The following is a 23801-nucleotide window of genomic DNA, read 5'->3' as shown; positions in this document are numbered from 1 at the left end:
TATAGATATCCATCTGAAGACTAGTTTTATTTCCAGCTGATGAGAGTTGTGGTGTGTCCTCGTGATATGGGTCTCTAGCACTTCTTGTAAAATGTGCATACATTTAGGAGAACAAAAACTCATATGTGCTTGAGTGGGTTTGATAGAACATATAAAAAAATCACAACAACAGCAAACCTGGCTCATGTCCTGAAAACAGAAATAGTAAATAATAACATTAACGGAGGACACGGCCTAAGCAGCAAGCAATGAGAGCAGGGGCTGCCCTGGCTGTAGGCTCTACCGGGTGTCGCTGGTCTCCGCCAGCCGGTTGTTCATGATGGCCAGGGCGCCCACTCCGCCGGAGAAGCCATTGTGCCGCGAGCTGCCGCATACGGTCCGCGGGAAGCCATTGGCCGTCTCCGAGAGCTGCTTCTGCATGATCGCCAGGGAGACCTTGTTGGAGGCTGTGAGGTCCCTCATGGAGATCATCTCCCCAGACAGCCGGCGGCCCTCGGTGTCGCTGTCGCACGTCCCCTCCGTTTCCGAGGGGAGGTGTCCCCGGCGCAGCCGCGAGCCCGGCGTGATGGCGTTGCGGCGGCCCAGGAAGGCGTTGGTCTTGTGACAGCGGTGGCAGCACAGGCAGTCCATTTTCTTTAGCATCCAGTTCAGCACCTGCTTGATGACGATGGAGATGACGTTGAAAAGGGAGTAGATGCAACACACCCCCATAAGTATGAAGACGAAATTCCCGAAGCGGTACAAACCCTGGTTCTCGTACGCAGCGTTCTGGCTGCTCACTAGATCCCCAAAGCCGATGGTGCTGAAGGTGACAAAGCAATAGTAGAGCGAGTCAATGTAGTTCCAGCCCTCCACTGGAGTGTACATTGCAGAGGCGCAGCAAGACAGTATGATGGCTGACAAACCCAGGATCATCATGACGTAGTAAACGGAAGGCTTCCAGCCCGCCAGGCTTCCCGAATCCGAGAAGGCGGAGCCTCGGCGAATGGTGGGTGGCAGGAGGCCGCTCCTCCTCAGCTGGCGCTCGTGGAAGGCTTTCATGATGACAGCCAGCAGGGTGATAATCCTCTCCAGGAAGAGGTTAAAGAAAAGGATGGTTCCAGCACAGCCCAGCAGTCCATAGAAGATCAGGAATACCTTGCCGGCTACTGTTGCTGGTGTGGTCATCCCAAATCCTAAGTTTGGGAAGAGAAGGTACAAAATTATCATGATTAAGATGCACATGTTGGTTTTATTTTGGGGAAATTTATGTTTGCTTAACTTAAAATCTTAGGAGGTGAAAAATAATACATTGAGATTTTGCTAACGGAGACAATGGTTTTCCGTAAACCAAACAACTATGAACCCTACAGAACTGCAAAGAGGAAGATAAACATTAGTGTAATTAGAAAGCATTTGCTTTCCCTTTAAGCACAAAAACAAGAACTTTTAGAAGATATTGAATGATTAGTACTGTATGTTAGATTTTAGTGACAGATTTGAGAGAAATTAGTCATTTATCTTAGGACTAAGAATTACAGATGCAAATTCAGAAATTACAGACCTGGACAAGACTTCCCATTATCTTTTCCTAACAGGAAATTTTTCATCATCAAAGGAAATTCGCCTGTCTTGAACTGAACAGGTTAACATCACACAATAAGCAAAATGAAAGTAAATATTGTCTAGTGATCTTTCAAAATATTTGGAATTTTGTTCCAGATCTAGAAATAATATTTGGGAAAACATTCACCACAGCTGGGCTTCTATCTCCCCATTTGTGAAACGGATTTATGGGGTTAGACCACAAGATAGTAAATAAATCCCTGCAAGATGCCAAAGTACACAGAATCCCAGACACTAAACATTGATTTGATTGCTTCTCTCCTGCTTCTCGTAATAAGCTTGGCCTTTGCGAACTAATGTCAGGGTGTGAGCTTTTCATCTTCATTTCTCTCCCACAAGCCCTAGCTGCTGAATGGTAATAAATTTATCTCTTCAGATCTGCGGCACTAGTTATTGCTGTAGAGTCCTGCTGGAATATTTATGGAACGAAACAGGCTTTTTTTTGTCAGCCTGAACCCGGTCAACATGATATATCGGCAAGAAACCACAGCCCAAACCGTATAACCCCCCATAACATCCGAAGAAAAGTTCAGCTTCTTTAGAATTCGGCATTGCATTCCACAGAACATTATTTTAGTAAAGGCTTAATCAGAAGAAGAAAAGTCTAAAGGTAGCATATGTTAGATTTTTGCTTATCTGCTGTTAAGTTCATCTCCCTATATTTTAATGTTCATCTAGCTGACAACAGAAAATAAAGAAGCTGCAAGACTGGATCAAATTGAGAAACCAAAAGCCTTCCGTACCTTATCGCCCTGTTTTGTGCAGGGAGTTTGACTCGATGAGTACTGTTTAGCAGAATTGATTTCATTTGCCCAGTGTCATACACTGCTCCTATGATCCCCTATATTGACCCATTCATTGGGATAAACAGTGAGAAGCAATGGAGACAGACCTCTGAAAATAAAAGCACCTACCAGTCTTGTTGTCAAGATCAATTTCCACTAGCAGATTATCAGGCTACTAACCACTCATCGGCAGATGTTTGCAGGTAAAGAGGCAAGCTGGGTATAAATGTTGAGCTGATTTAGTGCAGTAACATACAGCGCTGCCAGGACAGTGTGTTAGGTTTTCTATGTGTCAGGTGAACAGGAAAACCTTTCTGTACACAGCTTGGCATCTTGTATAATGCAAATTAAATAATTATTAATTCACTTTACTTTCCGTACTGTATTTTTAATTCATAATATGTTTTCCCAGTTTTAACTTCAGAATGTAACAACTGCTATTTGACAAAGCAAGACTAAGATTACCTAAATGAAGAGAAAGCTCTGAACTTGTTTTTTAGTCCCTCCAGGGATCTCACAGGCCAATGTGTAATGATAAAAAAAAAGTTAATTACAATGGTAATAGCACTGTTCCACTGGTAGGACTTAGTATTGCCATTACCATGAGGTAGGCTTATGCCTAATTGAACACAGTTGATTTCCTGATAAAAAGTAATTTCATTTCACAGTCAAGGCAGATAAGTTTGGGTGGTTGTGAAGTACAATAAATCATCCAGTTCCTCATCATTCTTCTTAGGGCATGGTATGAAATGCACTTTCAACATCCGTAATAACCGTAGAATTATCAGTACAACTGAAAAAGTAAGTGATGGATGCACAGTGTCCATCACTTCATAGACAATCCTGTTGATGATTTTGCAGGTGCAGTACTTCACGGAAAGAAGAACATATTAAGAGTGATTAATCATACTGTAGATCGCTGGGCGGTTTCTGAGTTAGATCGAATTGTTTCAGTAGTAGTTGAGTTTTGTATCTTAAACTTTAATGATATTATTGTTATACTACTACATTCATCTCCTACTACTCGGTCCACAGATCATTTTAAAAACTACTAGGTAGTTTTAGTTTGTGTTCCTCCAAGTGCGCCAGTGAGCAGATATTCACAGTTGATTAGTGGATTAATGGCCGCCATGGGAAGAGAAGTCATACAACAGAAGATGTGAAGGTGTACCAAACAGGCGCTTCACGCCATTCTTGTTTCGGTCGGCAGGTTACCAATAAGATGCAAACAGTCTCATGAAAGAAAATAACTCTACACCAATATGTTACATCATGTCTTCATGTCCAGGAGGAAGATCGGAGTAAGAAGCCTCACTGCTATCTGTGACACAGACTTCCTGATTAACTAACATCACTATGAAGTGATGGCCATGTCTGAAGCAGCAGATCTAACTGACTCTGATTCTCCTCTGGGATCAAGCACAGGTACGTCAGCGAGGACACTGGAGACCAGCATTTGAGACTGATGAGTAAATGTCATTCCGACCCTTCCTGGAATCAAGGTATTTTTCACACTATGAAATGGGTGCAGAAAAAAGTTTAAACAAGCAAGCAGATCAATTACATGCATCAATTTGCACGGGTGATTAAGGGACCAGTTGGAATGGAAAGCCAGCAGACACAGCAGTCCCTCAGGACGAGGGCTGAGAACCACAGCTTTTTAGAGTTATGCTGCTGTCTCTTTATAGGGGTGTTACTCAAATATAACTCTCATATTTCTACATTATTAAAACTGCACCCCAGAACAAACCATTTTGCAAAACTGACACTGGAGATTAAAATAAAACAGGAAAACTCAATAGTAAGTAATGGTATTGAATACTTGTGATCAGGTGGCCATAAGACTATGCTATGACTGAAGAAGGAAAAAAAATGCCTGTGTATTGCACATTATGATTAATTGCTACTTTTAAATTCTAATTGTGTATGTTGTTTTGCATTGCTTGTGCTGTTAATCACTAAGAGGGTATTGTAGACTGTGTACCTAAAAGCCTTAAAGTGGAATACTGTACATGTCTACCACGTTATAATAATTGAGTGGCTTTTAGCAGGGATATTAGAAATCCGAACACTTAGTCAGTGCCTTAGTCAGTCTCCCCAAAACCATGTTTTCCATACTAGGCATAAACCTAGACAAAAGTACAAAAATGAAAATTCAGAGTAAGTAGACGGCTTAAGAATTCATATATTTTCTTTACATGTATCCTTTTTACGATTTTATGGAATTAACATAATATACCACTTCAAGCTGGTAAAAGAACAAACACAAAAAGCCATTTAGAACATTCGTAGAGGGAAGCACCAAAATATAGATTTAACTATTCATTTTTCTTTGATCTACTTGTTTAACACATCAATACTGTTACACATCAATACTCATTCAACCTGCTCTCTAATTATTTTGCCATCAACAACTTTTTTCATTGTTTTATTTTCATTGTTTCTATGTTTAAACTGATTTGGTTTTCCTACATTATAAAAAGATGAGTTAGACAGAGGGATAAGTAGTTAGTAAAATTTAAGATTAAAACTAAATCAGATGTTTTTTGAGTTTAAAAAATGTGGGACTGAATACATCCTTCACAAATTTGTTAAATTATTATTGTTTAACTTCTATATGAAATAGTTATACATAAAAAGAAGGTCAGTAATTTGCTTCATCCACCAGTGATTTGCATCTGTATTAAAAAAAGAGTGTGCTTTTATACAGAATCACTTTCTTTAACATCAATCTCATTAAAAGTGTGGAGTAGAAATATCACCTTCATCCTTTTTGGTTTCAGGATACAGATGTGAATATATAACTGTATGTACAGTACGAAATAAATTATAACTACATCCATGTTAGTTTCTTCTTCTAAATATGTATATTTATGTTTGAATAGAAGAATTAAGTTAATTGGTAGTTCAGGTCCAATCAGAAAGTGGTGGACTAAAAATATACACAAAATCTCAAAAAGTGATAAGTATGCTTTGTTTGACCAAAGTTGACTTATGGTAACTTTAGAGTTAACAGGCCACCAAAGACAATTTCACTTTCATTAATTTCACAGGATTGGTAGCTTTCAGCCTAGTCGATACAAAAATGTACCACTTTTAATGTACCTTTTTTAAATGTATCTCTTCTGTCAGGATGCTTTTAAACAGACCAGCTGCAGGTAGTTTTGAACAAAGTGTATCACTGTGCCCAACTATTCACATTTTATAACTTGAACTTTCCTAAGATGATTTTTTAAATATCACATATGACTTGCTGTACAAATGCAGAAGGACAAAAAAAGGAAATGTCTTCATGCTCACAGTGAGAGGTAAGGTTTGGCTGTACCTGTCTGTCTGCAGCAGATGGCTCATTCTGACCTGTAGCTGAAGTCATCCAGGGCTCTCCTCAACCCTGACAGAAACTGCTGTGAATATTTTAGACTCTTTGTTCTATCCATTTAAAAAGAAGGCAACAGTTTTAAAAGGCAACATACTTGATGTGAAATGATGATAATAAATCCTAATTATAAAACATTTAGTGTTTGTTTTTTTATTGCCAAGAGAAACAGAAATTGAGCCAATTTGTGATAATTTGATGAAAACAAGCCAGAGCAGTTTTCTCTGATTAAGAGAAAATTAATGGTCACCAAATGGCTTCATAAGAATTGATTTGGCCACACGGAGGTCTGTAGCAAATTACGGGTCCCGAGGTTGGCTGAACCATCTGCTGGACCAGTGACTATAAACATGCTGGGAGGAGAAGTAACTGCGGTGTCTGCACCCAGGAGTCTCTGCTTTTTTTTTTCATGGTGTGTATAACTGCCAAGGAACATTTCATCTGGATTGTTCCGTTTTATCACCAGGAAGAAAAAACATGGACAGACAGTTTTGATTTGAATGAAGGTAGTTTTAAAAAGGAACAGCTGTTATTGATTAGTAAATTAACCAATTAAAAACTACAGGAATGTAGGCTGAGAGGCATTAAAGTACAACAAAAGCTATCGTTTTCAAATACTCATTTGTTCCATTCTTAATGTCTCCCAGGAGATTTCAGTAATTGTCACTTTTTGAAGCTGAAACACTATCAGTTAAATCTTGCTAATAACATTCACTTTTATCTTTTAACTGAGGCTTGGACTGGAGTGCCTGTCATTTCTCTCCCTCACACTACATGCCTGTCAAGGACTCATTTTTACCCCAATTGCCCATGTAAGCAAGTACAACTTAGGAAGCTGTCAAATGAGATGTTTTAACCTCCAAGTGGTCAAACTAAACATTAAAAAAAGTAAACGATTCATATCATATTGCCTTCTGAACTTGAAATTACAGAAATATTTTCTTCAATGTATTTGATAGGAAAAACATAAAATACCAATACACGATTATGAAATCAGATCCCCAACATATCTATGTAATTTTTCATTCTCAAAATTAACATCATGTTTGTGACATTATCATTTACTGTACCTGTTTTCATTTAGTCCATTTACAAAAAAACACAAATATTGAAAAAAGACATCAAATTGTTCTTATGTCTAGTAAATATTCTTGCAGATCCATGCACAACTACCAGTCATGTAATGCAATCTGAAACACTAGCAGCTATGTTTTGTCTTTAATTCATTCTGTTTTTCTGTTGCTTTGGTCAGTAAATTCCAGCCATATATCATATGTGGTGTTCAATCCTATCAGTTTTCTGACAGCACTTAATTCACTCATGAAGATGTCTGTCAGCAGTATAAAGAATCAATGCTTCTGCTCAATCATTGATTTATTCTCACGAAATACACAGCACTTCCCTCTATTTCTATTCTGATTTCTTTATTTTTTTAATTTTCAATTGATTTGATATGGAAGGCTCTGAATAATTCACAAGAAGATAAGGCGGGTTCTACACAACACAGCTGTGAGATTATATCTTAGCCACAGTTAAGCAGAGAGTTATCAAGGATTCAGCTAGAGTAAAGGGCAATTCTCTTTACTCTTTGTTCCACTGTTCTGCTAAAACAGCCTTTAGCATTTACACCACTTACTAATCATTTAAATCAAGGATTACTGTCAGCCACTCCTATCTTAAACTACACCATTTCCCGATGAAACATCAAAGAGCAGCAAACACTAATAACTACACAGAATAACTGGTCAATAAGCAAAACTGGACTGTGGGATCTTATTGCTCTATACTATATCATGGTTGTGGGCCTGCTGCACTATGTTTGGAAAATATGCAATACATTTTTAAAAGACTTCATACTTGCCTTTAAAAGATTTCAGACTTGACTTCCAAGTTGCAAACAAATGGCAAATCTTTAGTGTACAACTTAAATTAACCTTAGTGAACCTTTATGCACCTTTACAGAGTGTTGTTTAAAAGGCACATAAAATACAGTATCCACCTTTTGAAATTTCACATTTGTTTGACAGAACAGAAGTAGTCAATTAAGTAACAAAATGTGAGTTGTAGTTGAAATATCAAAACCTGTGAAAAGTATTAATTAAATGATCCCTGCTCAGTGGGCATATTTGGATTATGTATTGTGTGGCCCACGTAACATTCAAGAGAACAACTGAATGACAAACCCTCCATGCCAAAAGAACTGTTCTGATGTTAGGAATACTATATGTCATCTCTTCAGAGCCCAGGGATGAGACATCACCATAAACCCCTGAACTCTCTTTGTCCTGTTACGAAATGTCTATAGCCAGACATGGTTTCCTCAACATAGAAGCAAAATGTTATGTAATATTGACACATTGAATAGTAGATAATATAGACCTGGCCATGACTGTTCTCCAGTTTGAAAGCTTTCATTTCCAAATCACAGATTACTGACACCTTGTTCTTCACAGTGTGAAGAATCTCCATTACAGCCCATACCCTCTGAGGGTTGGGGCCACAGAGACGTTCACTGTGGGTGCTCTGGCCACAGTAGGTTTCAGAGGGGCTTCCTTCTGTCTCCAAAGCAAAGGCAGAATTGTTTGCCCAGAAGAAACACCACAAAGCCTTTTAGAAAAGTCTGAGTAACGCTCCCCTCAGATCTTCGTGTGTTTCTCATGCACTTTCATTATGTTAGAAAAGCAATTAATTGAACATGAACCCTGCTACTGCTACCACTACCTTACTGCACAAAAGAAATCAAACCTAACAGCAATTAGTACCTTTCAAACATGATTTATAGTACCCTGTATGAGTCTGTATCTAGAGAAATAAACCTTATTAAATAGTGCCATGAAGGATAATAATGGGAAGGCCATTGTGCTATGGTAGGAGTTTTCTCTGTATACAGAATTACCAGCTTATTGGGCATAGAAGACCTTTTTCTGTTTCACATAAATGAAACAGGGAGATTCAGAAAAATTAAAGAGCAATGTTGTGTTGTTGTGTTGATCCATGCTTTTCATCCACACCTCTGCTACAGCTCCCACAGATAAACTGACATCCAAACACCAGCTTGACTGCCTGTGTAGTGCCATTTGATAAAGCCACCATGCTGATTTTGGCAGTAGTTTTTGTAGTCTGTATAAATCCATCACTACGGGTGCCTATCCTAGTGAGAGCTCTTCTCTATCATATACCACTGCGCAGAACACTGCATTCAGATGCTGGGGTCAAAGTCACAGTAAATGGACTTTATTATGAGAATGCTCACAGAAGAGAGCTAAGAATCTAGCCTTAACTAAAAACTAAAAAGCAATAAAAGAATCCCTAACTACAGTAACCATTTGTCTGCTGTTTTATGCCTTACAAGACAAAAGAATATTAAACTACTTATGAAATCTCCACACCATTGACCAGGGACTTCATCAGAGCATAGAAAATGGTGCAAACCAGATGAAGAGCATTTTGCTCTTTTGGTTGTTTAGTAGCTAAGTGGATATTAAATTTCATTCTGCCATTTGTTAAAGAAACCTAGAGTTTGGGCATTTCTCACCTAGCTGGGAAACCCATGTACGCATCAGTTATTGTACAGCATGAGCTTAACTTCACTTGATTTATACACTATATCCAAGGAATGTTTGTTTTCTTCTTGTTTCTACACATCGTCTTGGTGCCAATACAGAGCAATCTGCATAAACACCGAGATCTACTGTATTTCATACAAAGTTTCCTGCAGCTCAGGATCATCCATGCAATATGTGTAGTATATGTTCCCACCTCCTGTGCAGAACTTGGCAATTATCAGCCTTATCATTTGCCAAGTGTCTGATTTTAGCTGTCTTTTTGTGTAGTAACTAGTTGACTACCTACTGCTTCAAACCACTGGTTACATCTTACAGCTGCTTACACGTTATGGACCTAAGACAACATGTTGTTTCCCATTCATGATTCAATTTATGATCCATGTACATCAATTTATGAGGTACCTCACCAAATGCATGCTTGAAATTTAAATACATCCTATGATATGGCTTGACATTAAATTGTGATCAAGTGTCCTTTTATTTATTCAAAGATTTCAAATAAGTTAAACAAGACCTTCTACTGTATGTCAAAATCCACATCAGCTATCTTTACAGTTAGTGGAAGTGAGTGATTTGATAGAATTTTAGGGTTAAGTTTTGTCTTCTATGAATTGGTATTAGATTTGCAGCTATATGAATAATATTCCTCACTTGCTTATGTGCGATTGGGAAAATATGAGTGCAATATTCCATGCAACCCTAGCATACAGTATGTACAATCTCAGAATCAATTACACTAAAAGTCTCAAATCCTGATGGAGATGTTTCTGTAACATACACTAGCAATGCTATTGATGTTTTCTATTGCAAAAGTATAAATGAAATATTAATGTAGCTTGCTTAGGCTTCCTTTAACATTGTCTTTTATTAATCATCTATTATCTTGGCAAGTACTTCGATTTGTACTGTTCTTGGGTTCACGGAAACATTTAGTGATTTAGTGAAAGTTTCACAATCTTTCTCTAACATGTACACTTAATAACATAAGGCTTTATGAGTACAGAAAGTAAAGACATTACATTACTACACTAAAGAAAGTTCACTATAACAAAACCATAATACACCAGTTTTTATGATACTTTGAATTCTCAACGTTCTTGTCGATCTGCATCATTCATGGTAAGATAGCTCAAAGAAATGTTCCCGGGGACATTTATATAACAATGTAAATATGATCTAATTAAGAGAAAAAGGACAGCACAGTTGTACAGTGGTTAGCATTGCTGCCTCGCAGCTCCGGGTCCCTGGATTCAATTCTAGAACTCGAGCACTATCTGCATGGAGTTTGTATGTTCTCCCCATATCCGTGTGGAGGTTTCCTCCCACAATCCACACACATGCTGCCAGGTTAGTTGGAGTCAGTAAAGTTGGCCCTGGTGTGAGAGTGTGTGTGTCTGTGCGCCTGCCCTGCAATGGGCTGGTGTCCCTGTGACCAGTGCTTGTCAGGATTGGCTCTGGGCCACTATGATCCTGAAATGGATATGCGATTATTGGAAGTGATGTGATGTGAATTAAGAGAAAAATGTTGAAAACAGCAGTCATTTTTTTGAGTGTGCTGCCTGCAGACTAAGCCTGTCCAGAGGGCAGCAATTTGTTCCACAGGAGGGAGGGTTTGGCGCCTGGCTCTGTTTAATGTCAGGACACACAGGCTTTGAAATGTACACACCCGTCTGAAGCAGCAGAACCACACACAATGGAAGATTTCATGATTTGAGTATTTATCATTTCCTTCAAGCAAAATATGTTTAATTGCAGATCCCACACCTCTAGGCAGGCATTTCGAAACCGATCAAACAAAGCATTTTCTTTGTGGTTTAACTAGAATAGATGTGGGGCAGAAGTGGGAAAACAACACGGAGCCATTGTCAAGCCAGCAATTGTTTATTAACTTAAAAAGAGGGAAAGTGAAAAAGGTGTCTGATCCTCAATGTGAAATGTGATTTAGAAATGGAAATTAAATTCTGACACAAAGTAATAGAATATATTCAGAACAATTGCATATAATGGTGGAAGACACAGTTTTATCAAGAGCACATTTTATATCACGTCTTCTAAAGGTTGCTTCAGTTTTCCTAAATACGAGTATCACTGAGATTTGTTTTAATTGAACAAGAGGGTGGTGTGGACATGTTTTGGTTTCTGCTGCCAGTCCTGGATTCAATTTCAGACCAGGGTGCCAACAATGTAGAATCTACATGTTCTCCCTGTGCTACACTCATATGCATTTTAAACAGTCCCTGTGGGAGTGTATACACCCTGTGATGGACTGGCATTCCGTGTAGATCTGCCTTCTGTTCTGCACTTCCAGAACTGGCTTCAGGTCACTGTGACCCTCACCAGGAACAATTAGCTTTCTCAGGATGGATGGATGGAAGAAGAGTCTCAGCCCTGTAGGCATATACCTTACTGAAGTCCACCTGGGGCTTAGCAAGTTGATTCAATACCAAGGTTAGCAGGAAGATAATAAAAAGTGTTCAGATCACAATCAACTGGAATGTGAACACATACTGGATTCTTGCATACATGTATGTATTTTTATGTAATGTGTGCATTTTTACCTAATGCTCAATACGAACACCTTCCTTTATTGCTTGTGGCTTTCTTCTCATAATTTTCTGCTTTTCAGCAGCTTGTCCCTTCTTCACTAAGTTACAAACCATGACAATACCTGACCTCCTTTAAGTCTACATCATTTTTTCCTTGTTCACAAAGGTTTATGTAAGAATCGGGAAGATATCAACATAAAAAATGTAACCTCATTTATAGAAAGTTAAAGGGAACTAACTGGATTCTAGCTAACTAGTTTTGTTTTCTTCTGAGGTAGCATAACCCTCAGTGTGTGATAGAGGACAAAAAGGTTCCAACTGCAAAATCTCACAGGGGCTTAAAGCATTAAGTATGAAAGGGCTTCCCTGTACAGCTCGAAATTTTTAGGACCGAACTGGACTACAGCAGACAATTTAGAATTTAATGTGTAACATGCAGTCACTCCATAGCTATTTGATCTGACAGGGAAACACTAGCATTGTTTCCCAGAAGCGCTCTGTCAGCTTAAACAATAACTCCAGATTATTCAAGCACATTATTGCAGTGAAGCTGAAATGTGCTTATGTTGCATATAGCCCTGTCGTGCAAGGAATATAATTCACGGTGGCACCATAGCATGGGAGAGCGAAGGGCTACACTTAGAAACGCAGAATTGTGCCTGTAAAAATTTATTTTGGCTCCAAGTTATCTGCCAAAGTGCTAATTAAAAGTGGTTGTGCCATGGAAACTAATCCTTTAAAGATTCTAGAACAGCACAGATAGTTTTAATAATGATCTTGTATGCAAGGAAAATACATGGGGCTAGATCCAGCAGCTTAAATGAAAGCACTTGGCAATATTCTAATAGTGACAATTAAATTAAAGCTATCTATATTACAAACTGCTGGTGCAGGGACCCATTCCCAGTCTTTGAAATAACCTTCGCAGCAAGACAGAGATTTTATATCAACTACTGCATGTGAAAAAACAGAAGCAATAACCATTGCTCTCCCACTGGATCTATTCCTCAATGTACACAAGAATAATGAGAATGATGTTGTAATGGCGGAAATATATCATTTTGTGATGGAGGTCTTAAAAATGTCTATATTAATTTGAGAGCCTTATCTTAGAAAGGGACTTTGTCCACCCCAGACACCAGTATGGAAGAAATAGACAGATAAAGGGGTTTTGAGGTTTTGCACTGCTGCAGTAGGATATAGGTACTAGATAACAGCGCCATTCTAAGTGGAAACCAGATGGCTGGACTCCTTAGAAATTTCCAAGGGATGATTAATTTTCATTCAATTTCTCATTGTTGGAGAGTCTATGTCCCTCTAAGCACACAAACTGTACCAAATTATCTTTTGTAACCTACATTCTAAACACTCCAACACAGCTGACTCTGGACCCCGAGAACACCTGTTGAAAATGGCTCAAAAATTCCTGATGGTCAAGTAGGATGTTTGTGTTAATTTAATCTTGCAAGGGAAGAACAAATTAGGGAGCTACTGTTTTGGCAGAGCACATCATTTGTCCTCGATGAAGAAACCATCCCTCTTCTAGGTGTGTAAATCTGAGGTTATGTAGCTATATTCTGCTCCCAAGATTTATGGTCTGTCTGTAGGTATGTGAAGGTGTAGCATCATCGTAATTGTTTAGAGATGAAAGCACTTACAAAAAAAAGATTTATAGACAAATCATATAAAGCCAACTCATCCATGGCTGCACATAGACAATGGCTTGAGAATCTTAGGAGGAAATGAGAGACAAGCACTGCATTGTGTTGGCCACTGACTCACTCAGCTTTATTGTTAATGCAACTAATGATGGCAGCAGCAGAATGAATTCTGAGATTTACACAAACATTTTGTTTGTTTATATAGAAGAAAATATTTGGTGGTGCAGTAGTTAGCATTGCTGCCTCACAGCACTGGGGCCCTGGGTTCACTCCTTGAGGTGCTATCTGCGTGGAGTTTGTATGTTCTCCCCATGTTTGTGTGTGTTTCCTCCAGTCTCTCCAGTTTACTCTCACAGTCCAAAGACGTGCTGGTAGGTGAACTGGCTTCTGGGAAAACTGGACCTGGTATGAGTGAGTGTGTGTTTGTGTCTGTGTGTGGCCCAAAATGGACTGGCGTTCCATCCAGGGTGTACTCTGCCTTGGATGCCAGGATGGACTCCGGCTTCCCTGTGACCCTTACTGGATGAAGCAGTAAGAAAATCAATGGAAATATCCATACTAATTGGTTGGCATTTCACTATGCAACATGTCCATAACCTAAAACCCAGCCAATGCAAACAAATAGTTCATCAGGAGAAAAAAGTTAGACTCACAAAATTAAAATCCAGTCAGAAGGCCCCCAAACAGGTAAGAACTTAAACTAGATGTAGCAGAGCATCTCAATTAATTACACAAAGAGTTTGGGGAGCTCAGAAGATTACAGACTTCATGCAGATGTTGCCTCAAAGGGACCTGTAACCAAATACAGTACTGACTTTGACAGTCCAAAATTGACTTTATGTGAATGTGTTCCAATATTTAAAAGCAAGTGAAATTAATGGGTTGAAAACAAACTATGCTTTTGTTCTAATATGATCAAATATATGCATGGAATTATCCACACATAAAATGTAAATATACTGCACTTATCAGTCATGTTAATCTCATAATTATAAATATAAATGGCTTTATTGTAAAGCAAATAAACTGTTTTGACTTTTCTATGCCATAACATACAGGGACTCCATATATAATAATGTATATGCAGAGTGATAGTGATAGTGATAGTGATATTTTAGCACTTTGAGCACTCATACAACATATTAAATAACTTCTTCTTCAATGGCTTTTACAAAAAATACTAGTAATTCAAAATATTGCGGAGAAAATTAACAATACTTTCCTCTTGCTCTGCCCAACCCCCATAAGAATAGTTTTTGCTTCCAAACTTTTGATGTGGAATGTAACTAGAGAAATGAAAGGAACATGCACTTAATAACATGTGCTATATTCGGTTCAGGTGGAAGTCAGACAAATGGCTACATTATCTTATTATCTGTTATCTTTTGCACATTATTTTCTAGAACAAATGCTCCATTTCATTTCATTAATGGATATGTTACTGTGAATATAATTATGTTGTATATACAGTAAATACAGTATACAAATTATATACAGTATACAAATTATATTAGTATATAAATCTATATTGTATATAGGTGCAAATGTTTCACTATTCTGTATTAGGATAACATTTACACAGAACAAATTTGTCATTATAAGTGATCTTAAAAGGATTTAATCATTTAATCATAGCATTTCCTGCTTTATTCCTGGTTCTTTTAAAGGTAGGAGACATGGGCACTCATGGACTGCTCAGCTAATATTCACAGTTCCAGTGAATGCAGATAAAATTCTACAGGAAAAAAAAAGTCTTCAGCCTTTGATGTGAACGAAAGTGACTGCCATTTGTAAAGCTGGCATTTCCTCCTGATCTTTAAAATTTGCTCTTTTAATTAATAACTCAATTCTTGATTTTGCAGCATCTAAAGAATCATCAAGCCTGTCAGTAAGGAAATTATTCATTGTGCTGAATCTACCAAAATAACTTCTTTGAAAATAGGACCTACAGTACTTCTAAAGCACCACACTGAAAATGACTATTTTGCCTATTGGCAAATAAGTTGCCAATTATACATATTTTAAAGTTGTTTTTTCTCATAGAACAAAGCTTAGTGCTATCTCTATTATTTTCACATTGCTAAAACTCTGAGAGTGCCTTTAAAAAATTGCCAGAGTAAATATTACCCATAAAATATGGACAAAGAGAATTTGTGGGAAGATAATATACTGTCTTTGCTTTGGTAATGCCCATGCTTGCTTGCAACTGTTCTAACACTAAGCAAAAAATGAATATTTCTAAAATCTGTTGAATTGGGCTTCTCCATTTAGTCATACGCTATGTTATTCATACAAGTTTCAAAAGTAAGCAACCAGAAAACAAAACAACCGATGAAGTACAGTATACTGTATATTCTTGAGACACAGACGATGGTCATCTGAGGATCCTGAACTTTGAGGACTGTCCTTCCCAGAATGCCCCCTGGTCACAAAGGCAGAAGACCATCAAGAGTCACTCAAGAAGAAAGACGCTACAGAGGTAGGAGAAGAACAACGAGAAAGAAGGAATGCCTAGCAAGTTTCTGCCTGTTGAGGTTAATGGCTGAGATTGAATATAGGTTCTGAGAGAATACGGGTTTTCAATTCTTGGGTAAAATGCCTTTCACTATAATACACACAGTGTTTTTCTTTTTTCACTCTATGACAAAGGCTCTTGGATTAAGTTTTTGTGACAATCAATGATTTCTTTGTTGAGGATATGGAGAGATATCCTCTTCAAAAACCACAAATACTTCTCACTTTCAACCACAAACAAAAACTTGTTGTGTATGCACAGTATACGTTGCTACACTTATACCCGTTCCTTGTTGGTGAAGAAAAATATATAAATAAAAATAAAAATTTACACCTGTCTCTGGCGTGGTTCCCTTTGTCAGACTTTCAATTAGTTTGTCATTGTTATAATTGAGACTTACTTAAACGAACCTACATAATAAGTGAAGTAATTTGCCGTTTTCTTGACTGAACAATTTGCATGACCTGCATTTGTATTTTCTTTTGTATTCAAAACATGCATAATGTAACAATTGGTACGTGTCAGAACCTGCTTTTAGAAGGCCTTTCAGCATATGCAAGGCAAGTAAAAGACAAATGGGAAAACCACACCTAGAGGTATTAAAGTGTATTTGATGCGCTTTATGGAAGCCCAGGAAAGCTAATATATAGAAATTCCCATTTTCAGAAAACATCAGGAAGAGAACAATCAGGGATTGTCTGTGGAGAATACTGCATAATGCATGTACAAAGCTGTTTTCACACAGCTGTGATTATCACAGCCACACTAGAGTGTGGGGTCTGAAGAGGCCGGTACTGGAGGAGGTGTGAGAGGCTCCTTAATGAGCGGAGAAGTGTTTTATTCACACTGCCTAACCTCCTCACTTTGGGAGACTGAATAGCTCAGGCTGTGCATGGCCACTGGATTTAATGTATAGTAAAGCACAAATACTTTGCTTCCTGTGTAAAGATCCCTCAAACTGAAGTTATACATTCTTTAAATAAGCAAGAAAACATTCCTCTTGAGTGAGTGTTTAACACATTTCTGATTATACTGGAAGCAGATTCTGGTATAAATTCAGCTGATTAAACCATGAAATCTATGTACAGTGTTACGATATGAACTTATGTCACATATGTCCATGCAACTCTGCTCATAGTAAGTCAATTACTAGCTAGTATTTGCTTTGTTTACACATTTTGCAGACTTTAGCATAGTAAGTCCAAGCAAACATTACTGAGAAGTCGGTACTAGAAGCTTGATATAGAGCATTACCTTCTTATATAGTGCACATCAGTTCTTTAAGGACTTTTTAATAGATTTAGATGATATTTTTCAAATGCCTATCAATCAAAACTGTGATTCTGAATTACAGAAATAGCAAGATGGGGAAGTCTTAAAAAGGGTTTTCTGTCTCAAAGGTTTTTGCAACATAACACAAGCTGGATTGAAGAGAAAAAACATCTCACTTAGCAGTGAGATTACTCCAGAGTGTCACGACAATGCGTGGGTAACCTAAAGCAGGGCTTTTTAATAAGCAGAGCAACTACCGCTCTCACAGAACTCAAATGTGGACCATGCTGTGCTACAACAAAAACACAGCGAACAACAGACACACTGAAAAGATAAGTAAAAAACGGAATACAGAAAATCTGACTTTAGAAAACAGGCACATAAGGAAAGCCAAGGATATTTTTTAAATTTGGTTTAGTTTGCCAGTTACAGGAGGACAATAAGCCTCCCTTTTTCTTCTTTCTGGAGTATTGTATCAATTCTGGGCAGAGTGCAGGAGATTAAAGGAAACGGACATCTGTGAAGTTACCACTGGTCAGAGCAACAGAACTCAATTCTGAACATCCCAAAATCCCAACACAGCTATGAATACACATTAGAATTTGGCATGCATGCTTTAGTACTGCACCTTTTCTTCCCAGCTTCTCATGCATACTGAGTGTTTTTTAAACAAAGCACTGAAGGTCAGGGATCTAAAAGCAGCCTTTTGGGTGCGTGGAAGGCATGCTGTCAGCCTTGCCTTTGCTAACTGATACACCAGCCTGTCTGTTTTTCAGGTTTCTTGTATTGATCATGTACACACACAAGAAAAGGAGCTGCAGTGTTTAGAATGCAGTGTAGCCACAGATCAGTATGGGGTGCACATAGAAAATGCTGCCCACAAGAGAGACATTGCTCTTTTGTGACCTATTGCAGGTGATATTCCTGGAGCTGCAGGACACAGCATTAAAACCTTAATCCATCTGCCACTTGCCTGAAACAAATTTCAGAATGCCAGATTATCTATTACTTGGATCAAGAAACCATAATATTCCCTGTGGGTGATACTAATATACTGCATAACACAAGAATTAAAGACAGGACTAGGATGCTGCACAAGCTGATTGGCACAACTCACTCCAGCTGAGACTGAGGAGAAAATTGTCATTAATGAGTTTGAATTTTGTGTTTGTATTGGTTAGCCAGCTACCCAGATGCAGCAACACAACTACAATCTGGATTCAATTATAAAATCCCCTAAATTAGACTGATACTCCAAGTGCATCTTTTCAAATTCCAAGTAAAGTCATGAGGAGCCATTATGCCAGCATCTGCTGCCTCCACGTAACATACTGTATGAAGAGAACAAAAAGTGCTGGAAAAGATCAATGTAGCTACCGGGTTCATATTTCTGTACACAACTAACAAAATAAAATGAGCACACTCCTTTCACTGATAAAGCCATTGTTTAGTAACAAAGATATATTCCAGGATGGTTAAGGAAAAAGAAACTATAGATTTTATGAAAGATAGTGGAATTGTTATTATTGTTCCGTTCTTATCCAACTTTCCATCCGTCTATCTATTTTCAACTGTTTTGAGCTGATCCCAGCAAGCGACAGATACAAGACAGGATACACCCTGGATGGGACACCTGCCCATCACAGGTCACGGACACAAACATGGACACTGACACCAGGGCCAATTTTCCTAGAAGCCAACTGACCTACTGGTATTTGTTTACAGGTTTGATGTAACTTTGGACTGTGGGAGGAGACCAGAGAACACGGAAGAAACCTACAAGAACATACAAAAACTCCATGCAGGTAGCAGCTTAGGTCTGGAATTGAACCCAGGGCCACAGTGCTGCGACATAGCAATGCTAACCACTGCGCCACTGCATCTCACTTTCAACCCATCACAGAAATGTTGTTCAATGAAATTTGTTCATTACGTCTTGCTGTGTTTATCTCTAGTAATTACACTTAATGCAGTATGTGTATACAATAAATTAGAGAAGCAGAATAATTTACAGGATTCTGCAGCACACTCTTTACATTTCCACATAGAAAAGTTCAGATTGCTATCCAATTTCCCCTTCTCTTTCAGATCCTGAGATTTTGTTTTTTTTCTACTCTTTTCATCCACGCCATTACACAAGCAAATTAAACAATGAGAGAAATAAATGCACATGCATATTGTGAATAAAAGTTATTCTAAGGATGAAATGGATATGTCCTAAATATTGTTTATAGCAAGAACACGTGCTTAACTAGAACAAAGTTAGACTACCAAGCACTGTGAGTGCCTCACTTGATCATGCAAATAGCTTACAATATTCTCTCCCATCAGAATTAGAGAAATGGTGCAACAATGTTCAATTGGATATACAGTAAGAATATGCGTGATATTTACAAATGAAGTAATAAACACAAATGACAATTTCTCCAGTCAGTGACTAACAGTACAGTATCTGTAGTTAAGAGTGTGTTTGTGTGCAAATATCTACATGTGGGCCATATTAAATACTTTACTCCCATTCAGATACATACAATACATTCTATTTAAACAAACTTTATAATTTAGGACACTTTAATCACTTTTCTTTTAACTTACATAACTGTTACTGGCTTTCTCAAAGATTTTTGTTTGAAAACTGGGTTTCAGGTCTTGATCAGTGTAAATTCTCCCTGAACTGGTTATGTAAACCGGTAGCTCTGTTTGCTATAAATAAGATACATTACATGTTATCTATGCCATTAATAATTAGCTCAGGTAGAAGATTTCCTCACACACTGTCAATAAAGCTGAACTTATAATGCATAAATTTAACTGAAGGGTGTTTTTGTTGTTGTTTTTAATTAGCAACGTCATTGAAGATATTGGAAAATAAAGAGTTTATTAAAAGAATAATAGGATATTCTGGAATGAAAGATTGTAAGTAATAAAGTCTAAAGTCATTTGGAATTGGGCATTTTACTCATGCTCACACAATAAATTGATTACTAACAAATCTCTAAACTAATACACCTGTATAAAAATTTCATTTTTGGTTTTATTTATTGTTTTTCATCACGAGGCATCTCAGTTACTCAGCACACATACGATTTCTAATAACATAAACGTAAGCAATTTTCATATTGCAATAGTACAGTGAAATGTGTTGAAAACTAGCATCATTAAAGAACAGAGATGATATGAAGTGGATCAAGGAAACTACTGACACAATAGATATGCAAGAACTGTCTTCGCTAGTATTCACCAAAGTTTAAACCATTTTTCTTTTAAATGAATTAAATGATTGATTTGAATATTTTAAGAAATGTTAAGTAAAGAACATTATATGTACCACATGTAAGTGTTGCCCTGCAACCAGGTTTCACTTAAAACTAATCTAGAGCATAATAAAAAATCCATTAAGGCAACTCTAATAATACTGCCTTAAACAAAAGATCACCTGCTTTCAGCAATGATTGCAGATGCATGTGGGTTTCTCTGTCTCGTGGAATATTGATTGGATTATTTGTGTGCCCATGGTATTTTTAAGAAACACTCTATTCTAGACAACAGCAATAATAAAGACTGCATTGAAGTGTTTTAGAACTTTAGAAATATTTAAACTTGAATCCAGTCTGTAGGGTAATGGCGCAATAGGCAATGTAAAATTCATTGCAATTAACCACTGATTAAGTACCATCCTGAACTAATGTACTTTGAAGTAAAATAAAATTCGGGTCAAAACACAACATCTAAGCGTCTTTGCACCAGTATCAGTATAAAAAAAAATTGCTGTGAATTCACACATTAAAGAAAAGAGCGCTAAAGGAATTTAAGACTGTTGTTAAATTAATATTCAATCAATTAGCTTTGTTGTTTAGTTTTAGTTTGCCAGGAAGTGTGTTAAAAATGACTCCCATCCAGAACATTGATGTAACCCTTTTATATATTTTATATAGTATTTAGGGGGTTTCATTGTTTTGAAAGGTAGAGCAAAGGTGACCTCTAAAATAAGCGATAAAAATGTAAGATCGGCAGACGACGTATCATCAGTTTTAAGAAAAATATTCATCGTAACTGAATCTCTTACCTATAGTTGATACCACAGTCCCAACAAAGTAGAATGCCCCGGTGAAATCCCATCGTGGTCTTAAAGAATCCGCTCTGATCCCTGCGGCGATCGCTGCTTCATAATCCCGGAGAAAAGAGCTCAGATCCTGTAGACTGATGTTGAACGTGTCGCTGAAGTTGAAAAACGTCCTGTTCCAGAGGCTCTGGGCTTCCAGCTCAGAGGGTCTTTCGATGGCAGAGAAAACTGCGGCGCCACACAACAAATACAGGGAAATCAGGAGCGCTAGTAGGAGAAACCGACCATTGTCTTCATTGATGTGTAGCAGGGAGCGGCAGCCTTGCATTCGCTGGCTAGGCATCATCCAAATTCAGCACCACCAGCGCTACGGACAGCGACCAGCTCCGCATTGGAGGAAGCGGCATTCGCTTAGTTGACGCTCAAGGGGGACTCTACTACAAACTCACTTTGTATTCTGTGACCATTCGGTTTTACTGTATTTTTTTTTTTCTGTCAGGCACATAGGTCGTAGCAAGTTTTATCCCTGCATGCATTTATTTGATTATTCCCACGGCTCAAAGATGTCCTCGCCACACTTGTGGATTTGACGTCCAAGCGGGCATTGGTACACCAAACTGCCTAGCGTATGCCACGGGCAGCGGGCCACCGCGAGTTCTAACAGTGTTTCTTGTTGTGTTAACCAAACAAATTGAGTCTGTTCTGAAAACCGATGCCCGGTGACACTTGCCACACACCCCGCCTTTTAAATCACAGAACAAAAATAAACTAGTGTCATCCTTCATTAACACTTATTCCACTCTTACCTGGCATATTTAATTATCAACATATTACTATTATTTAATAGATTAACTCCCTTCATAATGAACGAGACTGTTTAAGACAGTAGTGAAACCTGTCTTAGACGTTGTACCGAACGTTACGGTTTGGATCCATACCACTATTACGCAGCTGCGCTCTTTTTTGGTTGCTATTTCTGTAACAGTGTCCATTCCCCATAATATCCAATGTGCATTTCAGCTTCATCTGCCTTTGAAGAGGATGTACTGTATCATCCCTTTGGTTGCTGCACCATATCGCTTTTCCTCGGGTTTGTTTCAACTTGTCTCACCATCATTATTCACAGTCGAGCATAAAGAAAGAAAATCATGTTTCATTTCGCTGCTCCAGGCGCCTTTCTCTAATTATTCACTTCTTAACTTGCCTATCCATAACGTGTCAATGTTACAGCTATTACTAGGTCTACAACTCTTAAACAGTTCCTAGTTTAATACTGCACTATCAAGGCTTGAATATCTAGCTCAGCCGACGATTTCTCTAAGGTTTGTGCTGACAGCATTTCAGCTCCCCTGGAAAATGGAAACAGAAGAGGGAGGTGGTGGGGACACGAGTCCTTATTACTTAGATAACTGGATTTAAACCATCGCTGAAGTTCACAAATTATCTTAATGCTTCGAACACATCGAAAAAATCCCAAACCTTGACTCTCACCAACGAATAAACAAATAGGACATTCAGTATTTAACTCCCAACTGTATTTTGAACAATTTAATTTGATCACTCTATGTTTTGCTTCATAAAACGCCTAGAAACAAGAGGTTCTTCCAACGCCGTTTCCAAATTTTAACAAACTGAACACTTACTTGAATTAAACATCTACCCTGTCTAGTAATATCACACCTTTAGCGACAGTGCATCCATGCAGCCTCATGCGCCGTTTTTTGCTTTTCAGTTTTTTTACCTATATTTTAATTTAACACCGATTTTTCTGTAAAACTAATAAAACCTAGATAATTAATGGGGGAAAAAAACAAATCTGTGGATTTTGGAAGTGCACAAGTTAAGGAGAGCGTCCGGTATATGAGTAAGAAATGTAACCTCGCAAAAAGGTTAATTTCGAAGCTTTCTCTTCTCGGCCCAGCTCAGTGCAATTTCCCGTGTCAGCACTAGTCCAACCTCACTTAAAATGCAGTGCAGTAATTTCGAATAAAGCGGCGAGCTCTTCCACCAAGCGTTCCCAGCTGCGCCAAGTGAGATGCGATGCAGAATATCGTACGGACTGATTTACGCACAGTCAGCTCACAGAATTTTCAAGCACGGCTGTAAGAAAGTGAGTAACAGCAGTAATGCCAACAGTAAGACTGAGAATATTTTGCACTTGAAAAAACCCGCATTAGATTAATCCTTTCTATAACGTCTAAATATATATATATACAGTATACAGTATATGCCCATTATTAACGCATACATTAATAATAAACAAATTATAAATGTTTTCTCATGCAGTTATATATCCAAAGTCAAGAATGAAGGGATTAAAAACAAGCTTGACAAGCGATTTTGTCCAGGGTATTCTGGAGGATATAAAAACGCTGATACCTATAACAGAAAATCCTCTTCAAATAAATCAAT

At 38.0% G+C, this 23801-nt stretch overlaps 1 protein-coding gene across 1 annotated transcript; it reads right to left on the bottom strand.

Moving 5' to 3' along the window:
• Positions 1 to 279: 279 nt before the first annotated feature.
• kcnk12 (potassium channel, subfamily K, member 12) lies at positions 280 to 21735 on the bottom strand. The gene is made up of 2 exons (XM_088934266.1): positions 21393 to 21735; positions 280 to 1175 (listed from the first exon to the last, which is right to left on the bottom strand). Exons 1-2 carry the CDS (start codon positions 21733 to 21735, stop codon positions 280 to 282), a joined length of 1239 nt encoding a protein of 412 aa, XP_088790392.1.
• Positions 21736 to 23801: the final 2066 nt, after the last annotated feature.

This window comes from Atractosteus spatula, chromosome 15 (genome assembly GCF_055471065.1).
Source record: "Atractosteus spatula isolate fAtrSpa1 chromosome 15, fAtrSpa1.hap1, whole genome shotgun sequence".
Lineage (NCBI taxonomy): Eukaryota > Metazoa > Chordata > Actinopteri > Semionotiformes > Lepisosteidae > Atractosteus > Atractosteus spatula.
Note: the sequence above shows the minus strand (reverse complement) of the source record. Positions and strands in the feature narration are given on the sequence as shown.

Bases quoted from the DNA above. Each gene is read 5' to 3' on its own strand.
- kcnk12 (XM_088934266.1), bottom strand. From the start codon at position 21,735: ATGATGCCTAGCCAGCGAATGCAAGGCTGCCGCTCCCTGCTACACATC. The intron at 1,176-21,392 runs GTAAGAGATTCA...TCCCAAACTTAG, and splicing joins GACTGTGGTATCAACTATAG to GATTTGGGATGACCACACCA.